Genomic DNA, 27838 nt, shown 5'->3' with positions numbered 1-27838 from the left:
ATGTTAAGGGGTTTCGATAATTGTATAATTTTACTGGCGTGTAGTTATATGATAATGTCAGGCGCTCTAAAGCTCTTACTGTCGATGTTTATGTATATTTTTACAGCGCAAACATTAGCCACGGGCGTGCAGCGATAGGAGGCTGCTATCCCGGGTGATTATATTGATGCCGGCAGTCATGGAGGATGATGCAATAGGCGAAAAAATAAAAATATTACTAAAGCATCCAGAGAGTGTTGGGTTTTGGCACCTAATCGCTCGTTAAACTATAGTGCTATGTGTATGAAATTGATTGTGTAAGATCGTGATGTAACATTAGAGCGTTCAGTTAACGTTCTGTTCCCTTGTTTTGAATTTAGATCTAAAATTTTACCATTGCAAATCTATCCAGGCTTGGCTCGCGCAAAACTGTTAACGAGATCTCTGTTTTTGAACGATGCTTGCCCCCTACAGTTTGCTACCCGCATGTCGCCTAGCGGTTACGACGCCTAGTTTAACACACCGTGCGGTGCAGGCGCACGTGTACGCACGTAGCATACATTTAGGCGCGCACTTGCGATCATTCGACAGGTGCGCAACTGTCACTCGACCGGAGAAAGACGAATGAGAGCTGCAGCAATCGTTGCCGGTGTAAACATGATCTCGACCTGCTGCTCGTGATTTTCATATTTGGTTCTCTCCGCTACAGCTCCGCATCGTATACTCTCTCTGCTGTGTGCGCTGTGAGAGCGAAAGGCTTGTGAAGCCCAGCGAGAGAAGAACAGCGGGTACAGGGGATGGTAAAAAATATAGAGGAAAATAAAAGAATGCTTTAAGCTCTTTTAAATTTATCTTTTTTTATTGTCTTTTTTAAATTAAAAAAAAACGTAGAATAGGGTAAACAACAAATTACAAAGCAACGCTTCTAAAACACTAAACCATAAATCAACAGTGTGTTTTATTTATTATTAATTTCTATTTTTATGAACAATTAAAATGGCAAATAGTATCAATTCATAATTGTAAACTTTAAACATAAGATATGGCCTTTTTGGATCTCCTTCTGGATAAAAAAAACGTAAGATATACCAAATACAAACGTTTCGGCTGGATCGGATTCTAAATCAAGTCTCACGGCCTCAGCACAATTTTTCGATCGAAAAAATTCGATAGATCCGGCTGTCATTTTGGTGTCATTTGACACTCATTTCGCCGCCAAGGTGTTCATTTTACTGGTCTTTTTGAAAACTGGTATACCATGACACTCACGAGCAAAATGAACTATGCTACAAAAATTCGATCGTTCCGCTTTGTATGGGGCAAAATCCGCGACGCATTGAGCTGCGGAAATTATCGAATATTAGAAAAATTCCGTAAATCAAGGTTGATATTTTTGAAAAACGATATGTAAAAGCAAGTTGGTAGATGTGTTGGTTCTTTTTCAATATTTTGGCCGATAAAAAATTATTTATAAATTATTTTAAAAATTGTTTACCTGGGGGGCCAACTTCATGTAGGGGTATAAAAGAAATAGTCATACTGTCAGTTTTACGTGAGCGCCTATCGAATTTTTTCGATCGAAAAATTGTGCTGAGGCCGTCAGTCTAGTGACGGGGAATTTCGTTCCGAACTCGCTATGTTCTTTTCGCGTTGCTTGTATGGAACGCTCGAATCTAGGTTCCTTTGAAATGACGAGGTAGGCGGGGTTTGGTAAAGGCAAAACAAGATTAAAAGAAGTTCTTTCTTATGAATTGTATTGTGAACTATTAGAAGAACCTTTGTTTAAAATAACGTGTTTAGTTTTTTTTTAATTTGGGACAATTTGCTATATATTATTATGTTTTATAAAGATTGTAACAATTGAAACATTGTAATACTGCTTCTATTTTATTTTGTATTAAATAAAATCAAAACAAACAAAACAAAACAAAAAAAAACATAATATGCAACAATATTTAATATGTTAATTTGATCATAAGATCACAAGGCTATAAAGATGAAAAAAAGTAAAATCAGTTGCTGTGGTAGCAGGATCTATATGTTCAGTTCAATAAAATTACGTTCCATTCTGAAATTATTGAAATTTTACAGTTTAAATTTTCCACTTCTACAGCCGGGCTAGGTACAGGTAGGTTGATGTGTGTGTTTTTGTGACAGTTGACCGTTGTCATTGTGGTGAAATCCACAGAAGCTTTCATTTTTTATCTTTTTGCCGAGTGACGGTGACATAAAGATTTACGAAAGGCTTCCGGCTACCCGAGTTTTGGAAATGAGTTTCATGTGGACGCTAGTTGTAATAAAATAGATAAATTAGCGAAAAAGTATATTAAATACTTCACCACACTTAAATCTTTCGACTCTTCAACATTAACCATTAACAGCTATAACGGTTCATTTCGATCGAGTTTAGAGGAAAAACTAGCTGTTCGTCTGTTTGGTGGATCTAAGTTGGATTCGATGTTACTACCTGATGATGATGAGGTGCTTGACACCGAGCACTTAGCGATGGCACCATCGATGCTTCACGGTGGCAGCCTGCCAAGAACATATATAAACATTAGGCAGAGATCCAAAAGGAGAGTAAAACAATGTGATCGATGAGCATAATTTTTATTTAATAAAAAAAAAAATGATTAAAAAAATGCTATTAATTTATGCTCTGATAAATGTGGACTTGACAGACTGCATTTATACTGTGATATGGGTTGGATATTCTCCGCTTAGACAGCAGGTAGCCGCGATAACGCATTTTCCACCAAAAAATCCACTGTTTTCCTGCCGCCGCCGGTGGGGTTTTTCGCCCACTGTGCCGGTCGCTGTCGGGCGCTTCCACACCCACCAATACCCATACCCAGGTCTAGGCAGGGTCGGCCGCCGTGGTTTCAGTTCGCAGGCAGTGGTGGTGTTTGGCAGTTAGTCACGCGTCGGGTTCCGTGGCAGTCACACACTCACTCACTCACAACAAGCACACACCGGTCGGTCGGTGGGTGAGCTGCGTAATGCGTGCGGGGTGCGTTGTGTTTGTGCGCTGTGCGAGTGTATGTGACCGACCAGTAAGAGAAAGAGGAGGGACGGAGTGGGGGTGGGGGGGGGCCACGAGCCTCCCGGGGAATGCAGTTTTTTTAGCTGACAAGAGGTGAAGAGAGGTGTGCGCGCAGCTTTACACGGGACGATCGCGTTCGCCAATTTGCACAAAACGGATTTCCATTCAGAAGCGCAGCGCGTGCGTGTGTGTGTTCGTGTGTGAACAATCCAGTGTTTGTGTGTGTGTGTGTGTGCAACAAAGGGAAGGGAAAAGAGACACAGAAATGGGTGGGGGGAGGGGGATGGGCTGGTCGCACAAGTGTTTGTGGCAAAAGTTTTTAAGCTCACCACCACCACCCCTTTGGTACGGTTTCCTCTTTCACGTCCCGCCAGACCTTGCACACCTTCCTCACTGGCATCGCCGGATTCGAACGTGCGCCCGTTGGTGAGGTTGGGTGCGAGCGGTGAGAGCGGCCAGGGTGGAGGATAGAAAGGGTTTGCTGTCGTTGTTGCTGCCGCTGGAGCACAAACACACTACAATTAGAGCTTTTCATTTCGTCCAGCAAACGAGAACGCGCTCTCGATCTGTGTCGCAGAGCCAAGAAGACGAGAGAGGGAAAGAGAGAGAGAGAGCGAAACCGTGAGTAGGGCAGCAGAAGCGGGACAGCGAACAAGCTCGGAGGGCTCGGTCACCGTAACAATTCGGCCGTTACACCTTCTCTCGCTCTCTGCTGGGGTTCCAAGGGTGCGGCGGACTCTGGGCAGTAGTGTTGTGTTGTGTGCGTGGCTCGTTGCCGTTGGAAAAGTTATTAAAGCAACACCACTCCCCCCCCCCAACCAAGACCTGAAATATGCTGCTTGCACGTCGTCGGACGTCTGTTCGGACGGACGGACGATGGCTGTGAATGGAGCAGTGTAGCGCTGGACGACATACCAATAGGGAATAGCTCGTTGTGCTTCAAAATTGTACTATCCAGTGAAACTAAAGCAAAGTGGCATTAAACAGTGTCGGCATCTCCGGGGAAAACTGCAACGGAAAAGGCTCACTCTCTCTCTCTCTCTCTCTGAGTGTGTTTGCCAACCGTTTCAACTGGCGCGGTGTCAGCTGATTCACGCTCTTGCTCCACGAGGGTCGGTTGTGATCGCTCATTAATGTCCACTTCCTAACCGGTGCAACAGATTTCCCCCTCCGTTTAGCGCACGATCCGCAGAAGATCGAATGTCTCGAATGTCTCAGACAGAGGAAGTGTGGCAATTTTTGTTTTAGCGTTGCTTCCGGTACCGATTTGCATCCAGTTCCGAGTGGCAAACCTTCGTGAAGCCAGTGCGACGTGTACAGGCAGCAAGCTGCTAGCGAAAAGCGAACAGCGAGAAGCGTTTTTCACTTCCTCGCGATGCAGTGTGAAACGTGTTTGGTGTGCGCGTGCAGCAACCAGTAAAGGGGGGGGGGGGGGCAGATGGACGGACACAAATGTTACGTTTTGGTAGTGGAGTAACTGCGCTTTCCTTATACACCACCCGCGCACCGGAGTCTTGAGCATCATTCCACCCGCGTGGAGATCAGGCCTGGCGCGAGCTTTCGCTTTTCTTCCGATGGAGAGATACGGGAGTGGTGGCTGAGGTGTGGTGAACGGTGTGGATTTTCCCCTCAGTTGCCTGAGGAGGGAAAGAAGGGTTAAAGTTGTTGGAAAACGCGAGACACCCTTCCAAGGGTGAAGCCTGTTATCATTGTTGCCTTACACTCGTGCTGTTGATCCTCTATCTCTCTCCCTCTCCCTCTCGCTCTTTCCCGTGTGCTCTTGAACTCTTGCGATCACAAACACACACAAACACACACACACACACACACACACACACACACACACACACACACACACACACACACACACACACACACACACACACACACACACACACACACACACACACACACACACACACACACACACACACACACACACACACACACACACACACGCGCACACACACACACACACACACACACACACACACACACACACACACACACACACACACACACACACACACACACACACACACACACACACACACACACACACACACACACACACACACACACAAACACACACACACACACACACACACACACACACACACACACACACACAAACACAAACACAAACACACACACACACACACGACACGGCCGTTTGTTGTTACACGTGGATAACTTATTACATTTAATCAACGAGTGTGAAAGAGCAAGGGGGGCGGAGCGCCGCTGTGCTGAAAGGGATGTAGAAATGTAACAATCACAATGCCGCCCCGCAAACTTAATCATCGCTGCAATCAAAAGAAGAGAAAAAAAACCCGCCAAGGTGTGTGCAACAAACGCCTCTTTATCGAACGCACACGCTCCGAAAAATCATCGAAACGTTTTTATGCCGTCCGAAAAAAATAATGCCACAGAGCCGCCGAGGGTTCGTCGCCTTCGCACCCATCGGGCCACAGTGCAACATACACCCCCGGAGCGATGCTGCGAGTGCGTAGTTATTCGAGCGGAGATTGAAAACGTTGTAGCCGTGTGTTTGTATGTGTGTGTGTGTGTGTGTGTGTGCTGCAGGTTGATCGTTGCCTTCTGCACGCCTCATAATCGAAGGGAAAACAGCAATCAACCAGCCACGACCAAACGAAATCATCTGATGCACCACACAGGAAGAGAAGCATCAGCACCCACAAAAAAAAAACTCGCTTTGATGTGATGTTGTCAAAAAATAGCAGCGCTTCAATCAAAAGTGGGTTGCGGGTGGTTCAAACATTTTAGCTGTGAAGTGATGATAATAAAAAAAAAATAATATCGATTTGTATCTCACCAGCGGGCGGGGGTCGTGAGTGAAGAAGAAGGTGTAGTGCCTGTGGGAAATTGGGCTAACAGTAAGCTTTGGACCGTATTCTGTGGTGATCGAGTTTCTAGATGATTTTTGAAGAAAATTGAAGCTGGTTTGAAGTGTAAGAGGCGAAGGGTGGGTGTTCCGTCTAGCGTAGCGTTTTCTTCAATGTCGAAGCAATTCGGACCACCGGCGTGGCGCGCTACTTGCTCCGGCACCATAAAACTAATACCTGACAAGAGTTTTGATTTGCCTTTTCCTATACCTGTAATACACGAACCCCGTCCGAAGTCATCCTCATGTTGATCTGCAACACTGCTTCCCCACCCCGCCGTGCACAACACGCCCCCCTTCCCCTGGCTCCTCTTACAGCAAGATTTTCCGTACGGATGTAAAAATCCGAAAGGAAGGTATTTACCGTAGCGAACTCATCGGCCATTGCATTGTTGTGCCTTTTTCCCTTCTTCTTCTTCTTCTCCCTGTTCGTACCGTTTAGCCATGAAGTTTTCCCATCCAATCGCGCGAGGTGTACCAATTGGAAAATGCATACACAATCCCACCCCCTTCTCCTTGATACTACTACTAATACTACTGCTACTACTACTACTACTACTACTACTGCTGATGTTCCGGCAGTTCGGACGGTTCCGATCTCTCCGTTTAAACCTCCCCGCCTCCCACCCTCCCATAAGATCAGCGCGTTCTTTTTCATCTTCATCTCACGCGGCTGCTCTGGACGCCGCCGCACCGTTACTTCTGGCACATTTCTATTACAATGCTTCGTCCCCTCCGCCACTCCCTCGCCACCTCACTGGTCAGTGTTTCAATCTCACAACCCCCGCGCGCGCGCTTGCGCTCCGAACCCCCCCCTCCCCCTTGCCATGAGATGAAATTTCTTTTGCCTTCTTCGCTCCGCACACACACACACACACACACCCCGAACGGGGGTTGCGGTGAAGAGGGAGGGTCTTTCCCGTTCAATTTCGCGTGTTTTCTCTTTTGCGCTTCATCATCTTCCCGTGTTTGTTGCAGTTTTTGCGCGTTTCTCCCCCCGCCCCCCTATTACCGCTCTCTATTTATGATGGAGAAGTGGGGGAGGGGGGGGAGAGCGAATAAACGACCGCAAAAACATAAACCCCGGACAACTTTACAGCACCAGGGGGGGGGGGGGTTAATACATCTGTTTGTTTGTGTGTGTGTGTGTGTGTGTGTGTGTGTGTGTGTGTGTGTGTGTGTGTGTGTGTGTGCGTGTGTGTGTGTGCGTGTTTACGTGGCGTGAATGATGAAGGGCATTGCATTGATGCTTTGTTGATTTTTCGGAACACCACAGACCCTGAGAAATAATGATCATCTTGCAAGTAGATCTAAAGTGGTCCATTTTCTTCACCGACCAACCGCGTCTTACGGCGGCGCTGAGATGAGGTGGGTGGGGAATGCAATAGATTCCAATAGAGAAAAGTAAAAAAAAAACTCAAAGCCTTCTCTGGCCTCTGCATATTTGAGCAAACAGCCTCCAAGCTGTGAACAACTGCATAACTGAATTGAGGCTGTGTTAGTTGGAACTTATTTTTAGAACTACAACTAGTGCTCCCTCCCGAACATGATGGTGGGTTGTAGGACACCGGTTCCGAGCTAGCCTTAGGGTTAGTGTCAGCAAATGGAAATAGATGGCAGATTAGCTGACAGGATGAGCTCCTCGGGTGACACCGCCGGCAAGAAACGCTGAGAGTAGCCACCATGATGCTAATTTGCGATAAACGATCAGTCAATAAAGGGCGGACAGACCGTGAACCAGTAAATGGCATTGGCAAACAATTCTAGCTTCAAGCGTGTCCAAGAGCTTCTTGCATGTGGTGTGTTGTTGTTTGCATGTGCCGCGCCGCAATCGGTAGCAAAAGCGACTAACTGGTTTTGTGCAACTGTCGCCAAAGTTGTATTTATTTTAGAAAACAGAAATTAGTGCATCAATGGTAATGAACTCCTCGCCATAGGGTTTTAGATATCTTAGTGAAATTGTATGCAAAAACAACCTAACTTCTGCATGGCATTAAAAAATATATCTATATTAATAAAATATATTCTATACCAGTCCCGTTGTACAGTCGTCAACTCGCACGACTTAACAACATGCCCGTATGGACTATGGCCCCCATACCTAAGACTACAATGGGTAAATCAACAAATCATTGATAGTCAAGCACATTTGTGATAAAGGCAGGCCTAGACCGGCAGCGGTTGTTGTGGCAAAGAAGAAGAACAAATTATTTAAAATATGTTATTTAAACAATTTTACCTTGGAGCGCATTTGGAGACTTGCTTTGGTATTTCATTATTCACGTCTCACATCTATGATCCATGGCATTGTCAGTCGATATTTTCTGACGTTTACGTCACATCAAGATGTGTACAACGTAATTCCCATTTAGGCAAGTGAGTTCACGAACCCCATTGTGAAATTTGATGACTTTTATGCCCTGTGGAGTTTAACTCTTGCAAATCTTTAAATTGTTTAACCTTTTTGGGTTCTTTGGATAGGACTTATGGGGCTACTGGGGCTTCTTGGAGTACTAGGATAACTAGGAGTACTAGGAGTACTAGGAATACTAGGAGTTTTTTGAATACTGGGAGTTCTTTGATTACTAGGAGTACTAGGAGTACATTAGTGCTAGGAGTGCTAGGAGTACTAGGAGTACTAGGAGTTCTTTGAGCACTATGAGCTCTTTGAGTACTAGGAGTACTAGGAGTACTAGGAGTGCTAAGAGTACTGGGAGTACTAGGAGCACTATGAGTACTTGAAGTACTTGGAGTACTTGGAGAACTTGGAGTTTTTGGAGTTTTTGGAGTTTTTGGAGTTCTTGGAGTTCTTGGAGTTCTAGCAGTTCTTGGAGTTCTTGCAGTTCTTGGAGTTTTTGAGTTCTTCGAATTCTTCAAATTCTTCGAGTTCTTGGAGTTCTTAGAGTTCTGGAAGTACTGGGAGTTCTGGAAGTTCTGGGAGTTCTGGGAGTTCTGGGATTTATGGGACTTATGGGATTTAAGAGACTTCTTGGACTTCTGGGAGTTATGGGACATCTGGGACTTACTGATCTTCTTGAATTTCATCTGCTTCTGGGCGTACTGAGAGTTTTCAGATTTATTGGCAATCTTGGACTTCTGAGAGTTTTCGAGTTTTTGGGCTACTACCAGCGCATCAGTATCCCATATGATACCTTAGTCCTGGTGTGACATCCAGATGCAGCTTTATGGCTATAAGGGTATATCTTCAATTTCCAGGGCCACTATGATACGTTGCGACATAATGTATAATAGTTTGAACACGTTTTACCCCTTTGCCCCTTTGTAAAAATCCATGTCATTTTGCATATTTTCCGACCTCCCATAATCTAGCGTCGCTACACAAAGTCATCGAATTTGCTTTGCCTCCAGAATGACTCATCTTGGTGTCTTGGTATACTATTGTAGCAAATAAAAAGCATGCAAAAACCACTGTCATTTATTGATACACGCATTGGTTCATACGCGCCAACTGCACGCGAGCGGTGACGAGTACGTTTGGATGGTTAATGTTGTGCGCACCGCGAGACGACCGGCGCCGCCGCACACTTGTGTGCGCTACGACTGGCAGTGTTCATGCAACAGACAGCTACAGCGAAACCGCCACCAGTCTACTGCTAGCAGTCAAATCGAGTGCATCGAAGTTTTCCCAGAAAATTTCCCTTCACCGTTCGGGCGGTGAAATTGCGTTCGAATGTGTTGCCTTTTCCGTTGCCAAAGCCCGGCAAGCGCGCTCCAGGAGCTCTCCTGACATTACCGACCTGTCTGTGTTCCGTATTACACACACACACACCCACAACTGGTGCTGGTGAAAGAAGCTATGCAAATTGTTTACCTCAAACTTTATTGCAAAAACAATCTGTTGTTGGAGGGGGGGGTGGCGCGTGTTTGTGTTGTGTCACTGCGCTAACGCCTTTTCTGTTGGCAGATAACAGGCGCTTGGAGAATACAGAGATAGTGTGGTGCCATCTTTGAGACATTTGTTTTTGGTACAAAGCGTTGGACAAATTGGCTTTAGTGGGAGTTTGCAATTGCGACAAGTCCAAAGGTGTGCTCAGTGAGATGTACTAACTTTTCCTAACGGCAGTGTTGTTGCGTCTTATCTTTCCTACGGCAGTGTGTTGCAGCAAAACAAGAGTTTAGTGTTTATGTGTGTTTGTAAAAAAAAAAAAACAAGAAGTAAAAAGCAAACGACCGAAAGTGGTAATGTAATTAAGGTGTGAAGATTTTGTTCGGTCCAGTTCAGCACGCGTCGGTCAACCGGCTCCAATACACACTTACATCTTTCAAAACCCGGTGGCAACCGGAATACAGAGCTATGAACAAACCATTCCAAACATCGTCGCAATAGTGTCACAGTGCGTGCGTGTGTGTGTGTGTGCATATGATAGAATGAAGAAGAAGGCGAACATCTTCGAGCTGCCGCCGAAGTGTCCGGCGCTGGCGAACAAGATTACCGGCATCTTCGGCTGGCGTCACACGTACCAGGTGCACCAGCGCCAGAAGGGCATCCCGCACGGCAACCAGTACCTGTACAAGAGCTACTCGCTCAACCTGCCCCGGAAGGTGGGCGGCAGCTGCGAGACGCTCGACAGCGGTGGATCCTCCGGCACGCTGGAAGCGGGTGGCAGCGGCGGCGGCGCCCGATCAGCATCATCGTCCACCCGGGGGCTGACGAGCGCCTACCGGCAGCAGCCGGCAGGCAGCAGTAGCAACAGCTGCTGCACTACCTTGGAACCGGGCACAGCAGCACCGTGTTGCGCAAAAGTAAGACACAGAGCGGTGCGGCATTACCGTTCGCCGGCGTAATTAGATTAGCCGCTGGAGCGCAATTTCCTGTGTACTCTCTTAATTAACCTTAATGTGTGAGTGTGTGCGTGTGTGTGTGTGCGAGGAAGTAATGTTTGTTGGCCGCTTCCTGTCCCTAGACGAAGGTGCAGGGGTTTGAAGAGGAAGAAATCAAAGCGTTTATTTGGGGCAGTTAAAACCCTACATCGTGTGGTAGGACAGCGCATTCTCCCTCCCACGAATGGTCTTTTACCTCAGGGATTGCCTACGTCAGTTTCTTCACAATCGTGCTTATCTTATCGTCGCCCTTTTCTTTTGGAGAGCCTCGGGGGTGGTGGTCATCACTCATCACCGCCACTCGTGTGGCGGGTCAACGGACGTCGCGATAATGGCAGCAATGCAAAGGTTGTCTCATTGCTTCAACCTTTTCAAAATGGGACGCTTACACACGTGTTGCGAGGTGGGCAGGGGCGGGGGGGGGGCGGTGGTGTCCCTTTGTCGATGGTTATCATCGTGCAGCCCCGAGGTGTGTGTGCCGATTTGAAACCTCTTCACACCCCACCGAACCGAACCGAAGGGCGATTAAAGGCACCGCGACATTCGATTACTCTGGACGCGATTGCTGTGCGCGATTGACTGGTTGATGATGGAGCCGGTTGAGTATGTTGGTTTTCGCTTACCAAATTCAGTCACCGATATTTGTGTCTGGCAGTGCGTCTCGGTTCACAATTGTTTGGGGAAGTGTGTGTGTGTCTCGTTACCAAACACTGCTCAAAGTGTTAAGGCACGAATTGTGAAACCAAAAAAAGAAGACAGAAGAGAACTTTTACCGCTCGTTGCCAACTTTGTGTACACTCACAAAAGCGTACAAAAGGCACGTACACGGCGTGTGTTACGTATTGTAATTTGAAGAGGCGTGTTGGTTGATTTACAGGGTCCCATCCAGCAGCAACTGCAGACTCTAGTGCAAAACGGGTGCAGGAGTTGAAGTTGTTTCTTTTACAGCCTTGTGTGAACCGCGAGCGCCTTACTTAGTGAAGTTATTTGCCATTGCTAAGACCTCTTTAGGCCAGAAAGCTTTAATCTGTTGAAAATACAGAAAGCATGTACATTTCGGTAAGTTCGGCGCTCGATATGTGCGCGCGTCCAGAAGAAGATGTGCGTGAGTTGAACCTCGCAAGTTATTATATCGCTCGTGCATTGCTGAACTCAACACACCACAAAGAGTTTTTATGACTTTTTTCCTCTTTGGTATACGTACCGAATTTGACAGTTCGGTTGAATCTCGCTACTCAAAAGGAAAGGGATTAGAAGATGTATTGATGTGTTATCTCTGGAGTGTACCACCGTGTCCGATCCAACTCCGACTATTAATAGTCCTATTCCGACTCCGGCAAAATGGGAACTACTATATCCGCCCGGAGTCGTAGTCGTCTGGGTCAGTGTCGTCCGGAGTCGTTCGGAGCCGTCCGGAGCCGTCCGTAATCGTCCGGAGTTGTCCGGAGCTGTCCGGAGTTATCCGGAGTTATTTGGAATTTTCCGGAATCGTCCGGAGTTCTATCGATCGGAGTCGTTTGAAGTCGTCTGGAGTAGTCTGGAGATGTCCCGAATCGTCTGGAGCCTTCCGGAGTCGTCCGAAGTTGTCCGGCGTTATCTGGAGTCGTTCATAGTCTGTTGTAGTAGACCGGAATCAGAGTCATTTAGAGTCGATCGGAGTGAACTGGTGCCGTCCGGTGCAATTCCTGACGACTCCAGACGACTCCAGACGACTCCAAACGATTCCAGACGACTTTAGTCGACTTCAGACGACTTCAGACGACTTCAGACGACTTCAGACGACTTCAGACGACTTCAGACGACTTCAAACGACTTCAGATGACTCCGACTCCGGATGACTTCGAGCAGTTCTGGACTGCTCCAGATAACACCTGAAGACTTTTTGGATAATACTGGGCGGACCTACCTTCCGGAGTTGGTTCCGAAATAATCGGAGTCGGCTCGGAGTCGACTCCGGATTTTTGTCAACGCTACCCATCACTAAAAATATGCGAAACTTTAAAGTCACTCTTTTGTTTTGGATGTAAACTCATCGAGAAAATAGTGATTCTTCTTATATTTTTGCTAATTTTCATGCCCCACACTTGCTTCTTGCGGACGAATTTAACTTCAATTTTTCTGCTTTTTCGCTCTCTTTCCCCACAGAATCCAGACTCCTGGGTCGTGGTGCACCATCTTCAGTCACAGTCGGGTATTCTCGATCCGGAAGATCACATCAGCGACGTTGCGGACGATCGGGAGGAAATCATCGCCAGCTATGAGGATGCAGCGGTCGGGCTGGATCCGGGCGTACAGCAGGGTGGCGGCGATGGGGCGAGCGGGAGCTCGGTCGGTACCGGCAGTCCGGACATCTTCCAGACGCCGGGCGGCGGTGGCAAGGTGCCCCCGCTCGGTGGCGGCGTTGTCGTGGGCGTCGGTGGTCCTGCACCGCTGGTCGACGGTTCCGGCGGGCCCGTTGCTGTCGTCGGGGCGGGTGGCAGTGGGGCACCGGGCAGTGGCGGCAGTGCGGCCGACAGTGTCGTGGTGACGGTGGGTGGCGGCACCGAGTCCGGCCCGGGCGGTGGAGCGTCCTGTATCGAGGTGTTTGCGAACGAGCCGGCACCGCTCGGGCTCGGGCTGCAGGTGCGGCGGGGCAGCGAACCGTCCCTGCACCAGATCGGCGTGACCGAGCAGCGCAGCCCGCTGTACAATGTGAACCCGAACGGCAACCACCAGAACACGAGCAAGCGCTGGTCGGCGGCACCGGTTTGCCGCAGTGACAGTGATCCACCGCCGGATCGGCTGCTGTCGCCCCAGCAGAACGGGGGCGGAGGCGGACCACCGTACCATTACCATCACAACCATCACCACCACCACAACCCGCACCATCACCATCTGCTCGGCGAGGAGTGGAACGTGCCGGAGGAGGACAGTGGACAGCAGCAGCAGCAGCACCAGCAGCAACAGCAGCAGCAGCAACAACACGACAGTCTGCTGCCCCAGGCGTTCAATCGGTCCGGCCGGCTGTCGATGCAGTTTCTCGGCGCGGAAGCGTCAACCGGCTACCGGTGGATGGATGCTGCAGAGAAGGCAGCAGCGGCGGCAGCAGCAGCAACAGCAACAACGCCGTCCTCGTCAGCAACGTCGTCAGCCGCCCACAATCAATCGTCCCCGGCGTACGGTTACCAGACGTACCAGAACTATGTGCAGCAGCAGCAACAGCAGCAGCAACAGATGCAGCATCATTCGTTTCACTCCGGCAGCGAGTCGGTCATGGGCAGAGGGGGCAACAGCAGCTTCAGCTCGAAATCGCTGCCGAGGGAGTCGACGCGCAAGGAACCGCTCGGGCAGGCGAAAACATCCGTGTACGATTCGATACGGGAGAAGGATAGGTAGGTGTTGTTGTTTGGTGTGTTGGCGAAGCTGCCCCAAAACCTGGTTGTCATTGAAATTTGCTTTTATTTTTTTAGTGAAATGCTACTCGTAGTGAACGAAACGGGCGGCCCGCTAGGGCTCACGGCCATCCCGGACATGGAGCGGGGTGGGCTGCTGGTGCAGAGCGTGGAACCGGGCAGCCGGGCCGAACGGGGCCGGGTGCGGCGGGGCGACCGGATCCTCGAGATCAACAACATCAAGCTCGTCGGACTCTCGGAAAGTTCCGTGCAGGAACATCTTAAGAAGAGCCTCGCATCGACGGAGCTACGATTGCGGGTGGTACGGGGCGGCAGCAGCGGGGGTGGAAGCGTCGGTGGGGGCAGCAGTGGACGCGCGGCCGGCGGTGGTGGCGGCCGGCTGCTGAAGAGTGGCAGCGGACCGCGCTACCCGCGGGACAACCGCGTCGGCCAGATGATGATCGAGGCGGAGGAGAAGCCGACGTCGGCGGCGAAGGTGGCGACGGTTTCGCCGACCCGCAAAATCCCGGGCGCACCCTCGACCGGCACCAGCCTGCAGGTCGCGAACACGCGCAAGCTCGGCAAGCGCATCGAGATCACGCTGACCAAGGGCGACCATGGGCTCGGGTTTTCCGTGACCACGCGCGACAATCCGGCCGGCGGCCACTGCCCGATCTACATCAAGAACATACTGCCGAAGGGGGCCGCGGTGGAGGACGGGCGGCTGAAGCCGGGCGACCGGCTGCTCGAGGTGGAGGGTATCCCGATGACGGGCAAATCGCAGACCGAGGTCGTCTCGATACTGCGCGGCACCCCGCACGGTGCCACGCTCAAGATCGTGGTGTCCCGGCAGCAGGAGCTGGCGGCCGATGTGAAGGAGCGTGAAATAGTATGTTTTGTTTTTCCTATAACAAAAGCATTACAAAAGGCATTTCCAATTACAACAATTTCACTTTCTCTCTCGCTCTATCTATTTTTGTAGGGTTTTAGCGTAGAAAGTGAACCAAAGAATTCGCCACCGAAACCGCCACCGCCGGTGATGCCGAAATCGTCCCTGAAGCAGTCGAACAGCAGCAACAGCCTAGCGTACGGGGACGGTACGGACGGGAGCCGGACCGGCGTAGGCAACTGCCGCTCCCTGCCAAAGCTAGCGGGCGGACCGGGGGCGGCGGCGGCCGCCGGGTCGCCGAAAACGCCCACCGTCCAGAAGAAACCGCTCGCCTCGATACTGAAGTCGGCCTCGACGACCCACGTGGCGGAGCTGCTGCACGAGAGCGGTGGAGGTGGTCGCGGCGGTGGCAATGTCAGCAACGGAAGTGTCGCATCCAACGCTAGCAGTGGTGGCGCCGGCGGCGGCAGCGAATCGTTGGCCGGCGCTGCATGGAAGAATCGCGAAATCCTGACGCTCCACATACCGGTGCACGACACGGAGAAGGCCGGGCTGGGCGTGAGCGTGAAGGGCAAGACGGGCTCGGGCAATGGTAGCAGCAGCAGCAGCAGCGGCACCAGCCGAACCGACGGCGATCTCGGCATCTTCGTGAAGAGCGTGCTGCACGGTGGGGCGGCGAGCCGCGACGGACGGCTCAAGATGAACGATCAGCTGCTGAGCGTGAACGGCGTGTCGCTGCTGGGGCAGTCGAATGCCGAAGCGATGGATACGTTGCGTCGTGCGATGCTGCAGTCGGGTAAGGAGGAGGAGGAGGAGTCTGTGTTGCCACAAAGGAGGAAAACCCGATTTTGTGTGTTGTTCAAATGAATTTCTCTTCAAATTGTGTGTGTTTATTCATAATTCTGTTTCGCTCCCAGGTGGCAGCTATCCGGGGAAGATAATACTGAAGATAGCGCGACGCATTGGGCGTCCGGTGAGTACCGGCGAGCTGCTCGAAACGATGGAGCAGCGTACGGCAGCGGCGGCTGCTGCTGCTGGTAGCAGTGGGGAAGATCAGCAGCCGGTCGGCGGTGGCAGCTCGGGCACAACCGTGATCTACCTTAGCTCGGACAAGCAGTCGCAACAAAGCGCGACCTCGACGGCACAGCAGCAAGCGGGAGGGCAACAGCAGCAGCAGCAGCAGAGCAGCAAGCGGTACAGCAATCCCGTACTCGATCGGCTAACCGGCGGCAGCTCGGCCAACAGCACTGGAACGCTGCACCATACCGGCTCGCTGCCGCTCAGTGGCGGTAGTGGCGGTGGTAGCAATGACACGCTAACCGGTGGCCATTACATCAGAAACAGCAGCGCGAACAGCAGCACCAGCACGATGAGCAGCCAGCAGCAGCTGCAGCAGCAGCACCATCATTCGTCGAACAACAACCAAAGACAATCGGGGCAGCGGTCGTACGGTGCACCGCCGATGGGGCAGCCGTCGTCGGCAGCAGCAACCACGACGCCGCACGGTTTGCGCAACGAGAGCTACTACATGGCGACGAAGGACCACTGGAGCACGACCTCGTCCGCGACGAGCCTGAACGGCAGCAACGTGGTGCTGATCGAGGAGGATCCGGAACCAACCTCACCGTGAGTATTTGTTGGCGACAGGACATTTCTTGCTAAGTTTTTTCGCGCAGCGTGGTCAAACGCATTCGAGTAAAGTAATGTACAGTAAAGTGAGAAGTGATTTTTAATGCTCGAACGCTGGTGTTCGTGTGTAAGCAATGCAATTATTCTGGAATTACTTTTACTTCCTAATGAGTAAAATAAGAACTAATAAGAAACGTTCTTTTGACTTTCCTAAACATTAATTATTTTTAAAAATTCTTACCAAAGCACAGTTTAATGCGTTCAAGTTCACTCACCGCACGAAAAAATAAGTAATGAACATTTTAATTATTGAGCTTGAGTCTCAAATTATCCTAAAAAATATTTATAATAGCGACTTTGCATGTTACATTAATCAAGCGCGCGATACATTAATCAGCATTGCATTATCTGGTCAAATATTTTATTATTTATTAAAAATATTCTGTTATTAGAACACTTTTTAATGTTCTATTTTAAATCTGTTTGCTTTAAAAAATGGAATTCACCGGAATACGAATTTGGCATCGCGAACGCACTGAGTTCATTTGAAAATTTTAACGACTGGTTCTATGCCGTCGTTAAACAAACGATCGTCAAGAGCGTATGCGATACAAATTAACAGTCAGTCGTTTATTTATACTGCTCAATTTTGTTTCCATGTGTCGTTTGCCTATATGCGATATCAAGCAGTCGTTAACTGTTTTTGACGATCGTTCAGTTGAACAGGAATGATCAACAAATGAACTCGGTTAAATCAAAATGAACTTTAAACGACTGTTAAAATCTGTTTATTTATTCGCGATACCGGCTAATGTTGTCGGATCATGTTCTGCCACCTAAAGTAAGATTCTATCTTCTGACTTTGAGGCTTCCTGAACAGTTCCTTGGACCACTCATTGGAAAACTGTCCTCGTACGTCTCTTCAACCAAAAATTCAGGCTGATGTATTGAACAATCTCGAAAAATCACGCATAAATGTATATACAATCTGAAATAACTGATTAAACCTTCGTTTGTCTTCCAACTATTGAATACAGTCAGAATTCAACAGTTGAACGCTTTTTGGTTGGCATGCTTTTTAGTTGAACGCTCGATAGTTGGCTGACAGTTCAATTCGTAAGTATGCGTTTGTATGGAAAACCCGGGTTTTTTTTTTAATCACAAAAATCTCATGGGTTGCCGAGAAAAGTTTAAGTAATTTTTTGTATGGAAAAACGTGCCGCCAACTAAAAAGCACATATTCGATAGTTGGCGCGGGCATTGAAGTTCAATCAATGAGTTCAGACTGTATATGCTTTTTAGTTGGGCCATTTTTCCAATTTTATTATAGAGATTAGCGGAATTTTGGACAAGAGCGTCACGTTAGCATTTCATGTTATTTTTACTATATTTACTTAAACCTTTATCATTTATCAAACAAACAAACAAGTGCAAACACAACTGATTTTGAAGCGTTTAAAAAAGGGTCGATAAAGACGTAATTTTTGAGCCATGGGTAAAACAATAGAATTGATTGGATAATTGGAAGATTTTACGTGGGTTTGGTACTAGTGCATGTGATCCTACATGACTTGAGTGAGCAATGAACCCGTTTTGACCACTAACTGTACCGCAATATGGAAGCTACTGGCCAGCTGTTCCGGAATCCGATCAGGCCTTTTGCGTTCGGCATTCAAGATAATTCACTCGAACTTTCATTTTGTTCATTTTGCTATCATTTGACAAGTTGCTTTTCCGCCGGCAGCTTCGAGTTTAATGGGTATCATATATGTATGTCGATTGAGTAGACAGATTCGAGTAATTCTCTCCCGGCAGCTCAAGCTGTCGGAGACACTCAAATTCAATAATTAAATGAATTGTGACCGCTGTTTTCATTTGTAATTATATTCAACACAAGACTAGTAAGACTTTTCTCATTCACATTAAACCCATTTGTAACCAAAATATGGAACAAGCAAATGGGAACCAAAATATTGATTTGAAATATGTGCTCAATCAGCCTGGTTACAGTTACTCCGTCCGCAGGTTGCTTCGACCAACTGTCAAGCACGCTGGAACAAGAACAAAAAAGTTGATTGAAAAAACTATTAGGGAGTTTAGAAATTATAAGTCACTGAAAGCCCACCCCCCATAAATGGTATAGGCAGGTCTGGACCGACAACGGTTGTTGAGCCAAAAGAAGAAGAAGATTCGGTATGGTTGAAAATTTATAATTTTCTGCTCAATTTTTATATTCAATATTTATATTCAGTTGAAAACAATGAGAAAAGTCGATTAATCTACAATGCAATTCGGGACAGCACAGCTAGTCGTTGGACCAAAACCATGTGTATACTCAATTAGTTATTCAACTTAAGTATTATATTTAAAACAGTTTTTCTTTTACATCACAATCCCGCTACGTGTAGGTTTTTCTTCAGAGTTTAGATAATTTTTCGCAACTAAGGATGTTTGCACTAAGTCTTCTAGATGAATTTGGATATTTTTAATTATATATGCAGTTTTTTTGCAAATGTATTTCATTTTCACTAATTGTCGTTTTCACCGCCCCTTTGCAACAGCACCTTCCACATCACCCGCTCGCTGGAAGGGACGGCCGGTGGGCCCAGTGCCGGTGTGCTGGGCAACGGGAACACCTCCACCCCGAACGGTGCAGACGCAACGTACGCCTCCCAGCTGTCGCTCGAAACCAACCCGCCACCGTCGGACGCGTTCAGCCGGGACGCGATCGGGCGCCGCTCGATGTCGGAGAAGCATCACGCCGCGATGGACGCGCGGGAGACGGGCACCTACCAGCGCAACAAGAAGCTGCGCGAGAAGCGCGACCGGGACAGCAAGCTGCTGATGAGTGGGTCGGGCACGAGCGGTGCCGGCGGTTCGCTCGAGTCGATCGATCTGCACCACATGGCGCGAATGAACAGCCTGAAGCAGCAGCACCAGCAGCACCACCACCAGCACCACGGTGAGGGCAAAACGACGACGGCTGCCCTAGCGGCCCATCTGCTGCGGGCCGAGGCGCAGGACCAGCTGGGCGATCTTGGCCCGTCGCTCGGGATGAAGAAATCCTCCAGCCTGGAGTCGCTGCAGACGATGGTGCAGGAGATACAGATGGCGGACGAGCCGCGTGGTCCGAACGCGCTGCGCACACCGCGTGGCCGCGGCCGGGAGGAGATCCTACGGGCCGTGGTGGAACAACCGGCGGAAACGCGTAAGTATAACCGCCGCGTGCACAGTTTTGTTTGGGTCTTAATCGTGTTGTGTCTCTTCTCTATTGCCGGATTTTCAGAAGCGAAAAAGCACTGGCTGCTCGAGGACGGCCCAGCTGGCGGCGGCGCACCCGGCGAGTTCCCGGACGGTGGGTTCGTTTCGCGCAACAGCCCCTTCCAGTCGTCGCTGAACGATGGGAAAGGGGGCGCGAAGCTGCGGGCGAAGAAGAGTGGCGGGCTGCTGCGCGGCATCGGGCACATGTTCCGGTTCGGCAAGCACCGCAAGGACGTGATCGTGCCGACCGGTACGATCACCTCGACCGCACCGGGCGAGCCGGCCATCGACTACACCGGCCCGTCGACGCTGCTACCGCCAGCCCCACCACCAGCCAGTGGAGGTATGGCGGACAGTGGTGGTGGTGGTGGTGGACAGAAGAGTAGTAGTGGTGGTGGTGGCAGCAGCAATACCATCTCGAAGCGAGCCGCCGCCGCACTGAACAGTAGCGGGGGCAACAGCAACAGTGCGACGTCCGCCGCCGCCGCTGCCGCCTCCCGGTACGTCGTGTACGATCCGAGCTCGGTCGAGCGGTCCGCCTCGTCCGGTGTCGTCTACGGCCACAGCCAACCGCCCCACTATCAGCCGCCGCCCCCACCCCCACCGGCCTCTGGTGGGCCGCCCGGCACCTCGATACACCACACGGACGTGTTTAACCATCGCTACTCGCACTACGTCAACTACGAGGAGCTGCAGCAGCAGATCAGGTAAATATCGAAAAGTTTTGCAATAACGTGCGAGAGAGAGAGAGAGAGAGAGAGAGCGAGAGAGAGGAGCTATTGTTGGAGCGCTCGCACAATTTGCAATTTGGCATCGGTAAATTTAAGGCTTTTTTTTCGCAAAGAAAAAAGAAAACTCGCACTCACAGGCAGTACTGCAAAATGTCACTGTCAATGTTAAAAAAAATCTGATTGAAACAAAATCCATATCAGCATCACGTACTTAATTGTGATGATCAGAGGTGATACTCAAACAGTTGGTGTGACCAATACATGCTTGGTGACATTTTAGCAACCAACGCTTGGTCAGTCGCTTTGTCATGACTTTTTTTTTACTGTGATCAGTTCTGCAAAATGTCACTGACATGGTCATGAAAAATTCCGACTGGAACAAAGTCATATCAGCGTCACGAGCTCTCCACTGCGATAATCAGAGTTGAGACTCAAGACTCAAGTTGGTGCGACCATCACATGCTTGGTGATCATGCTTTCTCGCTCTGTAGGCTGGTGTTCAATTCCGATAGAACGAGCCAGATGTGTGCGGTCTGAGGAGTGAGTGGAAAACTGTTCGCGAGTTGTTGTTCGCCGGACCACGTGAAGGGGGAATACAGCGGGAGTACAGGGTTTACCAGGAGTTCTCATAGCTGTGGGACTCTTTATTTACGCTTTCTTAAGTGAAATGAACTTAATGTGAAGGGGATTTGGACTCTATTGCACCCTTGTTGGACAAATCCAATAGGAATTTCCAACGAGCCTGTCCAACAAGGATGCCATAGATTGCAATTTCCAAAATACGAAGTTTAATTCCCAAAGCAAAGAGTCAAGGAGTGTCCCACAACTATGAGGACCCTTGGAAAACTCTGTAAAGAAATAAATAGTTTCATGATGTAATAGTTTCAATAGAGTAAATAATAAAAAGTTTCATAATGCTTTGACTTTGACGGACTTATATAAACGATTTATAGCGAGCGTAGTGAAAATTCCGTTCTAAAGATCGCCGTATAAGCAAATCGATAGAAAAATACAAAAAATTAAGTATATTTTAGAAAAACACTAAAAAAGTAATAAAACTCGGCGTACTATCTCGACCGGTAGTGTCCGGGCCAGAGAGGAGACAAAAATATACTGTCCACACCCTCAAGGCCGTTCCTTTGAGGGGTCGGACGTCTAAATCGGTCGGTAAATGGCTGAGTCAACTCTAAAGGAATTTACCAAAAAAGTTTTGGACCGCGTTAAGGAATTTTAGAGTTACACATCTCGAGAACGGGTGGTCCGATCGGGATGAAATTTGATAAGTGAGTCGGGTCGATCGAATTCTACAAAATGCATGTGATGCATCCAGCCGATTCTGATATATCAGCTGACTCCGGCCGAACCAAGACGACTCGGGAAGACTCCGGACTGTCCCGACAACTCCGATTCGGACTATTCCAACTACCACAATCAACATGCTTTCCCGTTCTGCCCAACAAAGCAGACAAAGCCCCAGGGCATGCTGATTACGTTGCATGGGACCACTCGCAAGCGTGTCATGATCTGATCATCGCGATCATCACCGCCAGACGAAAATATCACGACCAAGTGATTGACCAAAAATTCGTTGAAAAAATATCGCCAGTGCGGTCACATAAGCTTCGTAAGAATCACCTCCGATCATCACAGTAGAGTACGCGACGTAGACATGGATTTTGTTTCAGTCATGAGTTTTGTGGATAGTGTTGGTGATATTTTTCAGCACTCACATGTCATCTTCGACATATCATAAAGCGCTTTTAATGATCAGTAACGATTATCACTGAAAAGCGTGATGGTCTTTGTTTTTGGTAGTCATCACATCACATGACGCTCACGACATTTTGCATAACTGCTCACAGGGAATGGTCTTAGGTCTAGGGTTGAACTGAATCGTTGCTGACTTGTTTACACTCTGTACACTCTTTCTAATCTCACCGTCACTCTTATCTCACTTTCACGCCTACTATCTCTTATTCTGGCCCTGCGCGGGATGGTTTTTTTTTTGGTTGGTTTTTGGTTGGATCTTCGGTGACCCCACAGCTTTCACATTAACAAAATTCTGGCTTCGCTCAACTTTTAAACAGGCATATTGTCTCCCACCCCATGGTTACGGGCACTGAACAGCTACAATTTTTGTTACAACTTTCACACACTCACACATTTCAAGCGAGAGGAGGTGGGGTAGGTTTTTTTTTGGGTTTTACTCTGTTTGTATGTGTTTTTGGTAAAAATTAAATGTGTTTTTTTGTGTAATAATTTGTGGGCCAGGTTTATAGCTTTACCCCCGAAAATTCACGCACTCTCACTCTAACCACCACAACTGTTTGTCACATCTCATCACACAACCTTTCTTTTTATGTGAATCATCATCGTCATCCTTCGCTCCCCATTCCCCTGCTCCCCTTCTTCAAATTCATGTTTTTGCCCCTCACCACAGTAGTGTCAGCTTAGCGGTAGATGCGAAACTCGCTCGCTCGACGGTGGCGGATGGCGACGGTGGTACTAACAGTCCGCAGCAGCAGGACCATTCCCCAGTGGTCCGTCGCAGCAGCAGCCGTCGGCGGCGTACAGCAGCACTACAGCAGCAGCAGCAGCAGCAGCAGCAACACCACGTGTATGAGCAGCTTGTCCATGACGAGGAGCAGGCAGCGAATGGGAGCATTGCCTCGTACCAGCAGATAATGCAACCGTCCAACACATCCACCCGCTCGCTGTGCGAGAGTGGGCGGTCCGGTCGCTCGCCCCCGCCAAACCCGAACCGAACCGTGCCGTGCGACGATGCCGCCACCCGCGCCGCTGCCGTCTTTCCGCCCGAGCTGCTCGAACGCGACCACCAGCTGTTGCAGCTGCAGCAGCTCTGGCAGCTGCAACAGTGGCAGTGGCTGCAGCAGCTGCAGCATCTGCACGAGCGCGAACAGGAGCAGCTCGTGCTGTTGCGCCGCGTCGAGCACAGCCGCCGGCAGCGCACCAGCACGCCGACCGTGGCTGGTGGCGGACCAGTGGGGTCCAGCGATACAAGTGCCATCAACGAGTGCTCCGATGCGAAGGAAAACGTTCCCAGCGGCAGTGGCAACGTGGAGCAGGAGAAGAACCATGATAGCTACACGAGCGGCGGTAGCAACAGCGCCAATGGCAGCTACCAATGGCAGCGCATTACGTCGTCGTCGTCGATTAAGTAGCGGCTCGTCGGGCGCCAAACAGCAACACACTCGCGGCGGAATGCGGTTCAATTTTGTTTTGGGGGTAGTTAAGGTAAAACCAGCGCACAGCGGTGGCAAGCGAGGCAGCTTGCTGGCACATGCAGGCACTGTCGTGCTTGGTTTGCGCATTTTGTTCGAATGATTTGCTGACAATTTAAGGAGTAGTTTGCTGAAGAGAGCTATAGCTGTATTGTAGACTTTTTGTGCGTGTGTGTTTTACGTTGTATAGTACTAATTTGAAGTATTTTTGGGCGGTGTGTGGGATACGTAGCTGGTTGATGCCTCCTAATAACCACTAACTCTGCTCTTTCCCCCGTCGCAACATATATTCTTTCCCACTGTATTATTGTGTATTGTGATGCATCCAGCCTCTTACCCCGTTTTAGTTGTGTTGAGCTTACAACAACCATCAGCAATCGAAAAATTTACCCTCTTTTTTTCACGCTCGTTTCTCGTGCAGCCGACGCCATCATCTGTATCACTCGCAACGCTCCGCTCGCAACACACCGCCCATGATGGATATGGGCCTTTCCGCCTCGATCGCTCAGCAGCAGCAGCAGCAGCAACAGCAACAGCAACAGCAGCAAAAGCATCTACACTCCTCCTCCACCCTGTCCAGTCAGCAGGGCAAATACAAAAGCAGCCGGCCCGTCTCGAGCTACCACGACGGCGGTGGCTACGAAACGATCTCCACCACCGGGCCACCATCGTCGTCGTCGGTCCATCACCGCAAGGAACCGTCCACTAGCAGCAGCGGGGGTGGAGGCGCCGGCCCGACGAACGAGGACAGCGGCACGAACGGCGGCGAGTGGCACAGCCATCCGGGCGCGACCGGTGCGGGCGGCTCGATACGCAACATGCGCGGCCCGTTCGTGACGCAAGTGAAAATTCAAAATCAACTGTCATACCAATAGATTAACACACACACACACACACTCACACACACACACACAGGATGCGTGCAGAAGAGAGGCATGAGAGGGGACACTGAGGAGAGAGGGTTAAGGAAGAAGAACCGATGTGTAATTTAACTTTATTGTGGGGGAGCGCAGGAAAAGGAGCAGGACCGGTGAGAAGGTGTTTGAAGTCTTAGCGGCGATTCACACGCGAGCCAGGAGCAACGAGATCCCCCCCCCCATCCCCTCCCGTGCTGCATGAAAATGGAGGCTCTGAAATTTAAGATCACACGCTTCAGCATCTCACCCTTTTCTTTAGCTTTTAGAGATTTTTAGTAACTTCTGTGTATGGTAATTTGATAACATCATTATGAAGGCGGTTTTTCGCCCAAGAATCGTACGGAAAAGGCACACCGATCAAGAGGGCCACTACCCTTAAAATAGGTGTGGGCGGGGGGGGGGGTTAGTTGTCTGCTCCAGTGTGAATCAACCGCATCTCCTTACTCATGGCAGGCGGAGGCGGAAAATTTAAAGGCACGATTTTTACATGCCCAAATCATATAAAGAAACGCAAACAAAAAAAAATGTTTCCCCTTTATCTCACTTACAAACATTTTCTATGTTTTAAAATAACGTATCGGTACTAGATATTTTAATGTCGCGAAAACTTTAGGAAATCAGCTAAGAGGGGGGAAAGCGAAAGGAGAGAAGAAAAAAACACGAACTAAAACTAGAGGCACGCGCGCAGACGGCAAAAAAAGAAAACTGTGAAACTGTGTTATCTTTTTCCCATCAGGCGGGAGCGGCCTATGTTGTAAGGGGCAACCAAAACTGGCTTAACAAACACACTCGACTCGCACAGAAGATGGTGGCAAGAATCCGAGCTGCACTACCTATCCCCCCCCGTGTCTAGTTTTAGGGAGACAGAGTGGGTGGGGTTTAGAGCCTTCGAAATGTGTAAATTTGTCCAAATATATCTTCAGGCGAGTTCTTATTTTTTTTTAGGAAGAAGAAAAGTTTATTTGTCCCTTTTTTTTTAGCAAGGCTGTTACCTAGAATTTAAAGAAGGATTTAAATTGTTTAAATTAAGGAGCTGTTTTGAAAACCGATTAAAAAGGCAAACTGAGACGATCTTCGGGGGTGCACGCATTATTGCACTCTGTGGTATGCGGACGGGCCAAGCACCCTTTTTGTTGTTGTTGCTGCTACGGTAAATCCCTACGGTATGGCTCGTGGAAGCGTCACGCTTTGGTTAGCTTTCGTTACGGCTGAATCTTATGTGTCTTATTAACTATTAATACATCTTCAACATTGTTAGATGTAGCCTTGGGTGGTAAGCTCCCCCCCCCCTCATCACAGTGCGCGAAGAACACGACATTGTAACACGAGTTTTGTTGGGTTTAGCATAGAAGCAGAAGGAACTAGAATCCAACATTGTACTTAATTTGTGTTCGGTAAGCAAGTTCGCAAAGGCAGAAGAGCGCGCGCACGCCTTGTTTTCTCATTAAACGCGTAGCGCACGCAAACACTCACGAACAGTGACACACACACACACACACCCACATAACCACATTCTGAAAAGTGGCGCACTCCCCCTCCCTCTCTTTTTGTGTTGTCCTGTTAGTGTGTGTTTGGGTGCGTTTTTAAGGGTGCATATATACTTATACATATATACATACATATAAAGAAGAATAACGCAATCTCGGTACATTTATGTAGCTGTACAAAATGTAATTCAAACCCACACACACACACACACACCCACACACGGTACATGTGTAAAATGTATAATATTATCAAAATAAATTTGTAACAAAAAGAATCATCTACACTGTTTAGTCGGGTTCTTTTGTGCATCGACAGCAGAGGGCCGTAGCGTGGTCATCGGGTGCCCTTGGCAGAAACATAGTCATGCGCCCCCTTCCCCCTTCCTCTCTTATTCCTTCTTTCAGCGACATATCCAGCCCCTTATTCTCTTTCTGTTCCTTCCTGCAAACGAATCTTAGTTTATGCGCTTTTTCGTTGCTAAATTCGGTCACAATTGCATCCAAATCAATTTTATGCGGTATTTTGTTTTCTATTGAAATAAGAGAGAGAGAGGTTAGTGGGACGTTCCTGCCCCATTGATAATCGTATTTTTTAATATTGTTTTTAATTTAGTAAAAAGTAAATCAGATGACGCTACTGTAACTGGTAATGTTAATAAAAATTAACGGTCGATTCGTCGATCGTACAGCTGGCTTTCTACAAAAGTCGACAGAGAGCACCGTAGATGAAGGTTAGGAGAGAGAGAGAGAGAGTGATCCCATTGTCCCGATCACAACGAAGGGAATGACCTTACGCGGCTCTCTCTTCTAAGCCCGAGACAGGCTATAGGTTTTTTAGAATGTTGAGACGTTATCAACAAGACTCTTTCTTCGCTAAAATAAACAACGATACTTAAAAAAAGGCTTATTTTATTGTCAAATAATTTATTTCCGGGAAAGAAAGAGTCATGTTGATAACGTCTCAGCAGGTAATGTTTTAAAAATTGGCAAGCAAGTTATTTTATTCGCAAACAGATCGCCTAATGAATACTTCTGTATACATTCTAGAAGATCGCACTTTCAAAATTATCCATGAGCAACGGCATTTGCGATGTAAACACTTCCAGTTCGGATATAATTTCAGCCCCTTCCACATCCCTGAAATATTTTAGAGCAAAATCAGTTGCATTATTCTGAAATTCGCCTCATTCCATAGTTTTTAGTTTGTATCTGTGTCGATTGATTTGCGAATAGTTTATTTTTTGTCTACGTCGAGCTCTTTCCGACAAGAAGTCATCCATCGATACCCATCTCACAACAGGCTATTTTAGCTGCATAGAAAATATCGTCCATGCAACCTTCACGCATATCCTTCAATGTTTTTGGCAATCCCTGAATTAGTTTGCAGGCGATATCGACGTTGATATTTCGTGTTTCTGCTATGCCCGCTTTACGGTAACTGATTAAATTCGACAGCGCAGTTGCAAAAAGGCAAATAAACTTATAATTTATTCGTTTCATCAGACTTAATTGCTACCAAAATTGGCAAATTTTGGCTAAGAC

At 48.5% G+C, this 27838-nt stretch overlaps 1 protein-coding gene across 8 annotated transcripts in view; it reads left to right on the top strand.

Annotated features, from left to right (window-relative positions):
- The window catches only part of LOC120905485 (serine-rich adhesin for platelets), a 59008-nt gene extending 31808 nt beyond the window's left edge, over positions 1-27200 (top strand). For 4 of the 8 annotated variants that reach the window (XM_040316301.1, XM_040316300.1, XM_040316299.1 and 1 more), the window contains exons 3-9: positions 12915-14140; positions 14219-15029; positions 15123-15825; positions 15947-16655; positions 19220-19866; positions 19945-20626; positions 24314-27200. In XM_040316301.1, coding sequence (XP_040172235.1) covers positions 12915-14140; positions 14219-15029; positions 15123-15825; positions 15947-16655; positions 19220-19866; positions 19945-20626; positions 24314-24767 — 5232 coding nt within the window. In that variant the 3' untranslated portion in view covers positions 24768-27200. Of the gene's footprint in view, positions 1-2861; positions 3033-8727; positions 10692-12914; positions 14141-14218; positions 15030-15122; positions 15826-15946; positions 16656-19219; positions 19867-19944; positions 20627-22693; positions 22835-24313 lie in introns of those variants that run through there. The other 4 variants (XR_005739916.1, XM_040316296.1, XM_040316294.1 and 1 more) reach the window with 4 other exon arrangements.
- Positions 27201-27838: the final 638 nt, after the last annotated feature.

Source organism: Anopheles arabiensis, chromosome X (assembly GCF_016920715.1).
Source record: "Anopheles arabiensis isolate DONGOLA chromosome X, AaraD3, whole genome shotgun sequence".
NCBI classification, from domain to species: domain Eukaryota; kingdom Metazoa; phylum Arthropoda; class Insecta; order Diptera; family Culicidae; genus Anopheles; species Anopheles arabiensis.
The sequence above is the reverse complement of the archived record's forward strand: the minus strand, read 5'-3'. Positions and strand labels throughout refer to the sequence as shown.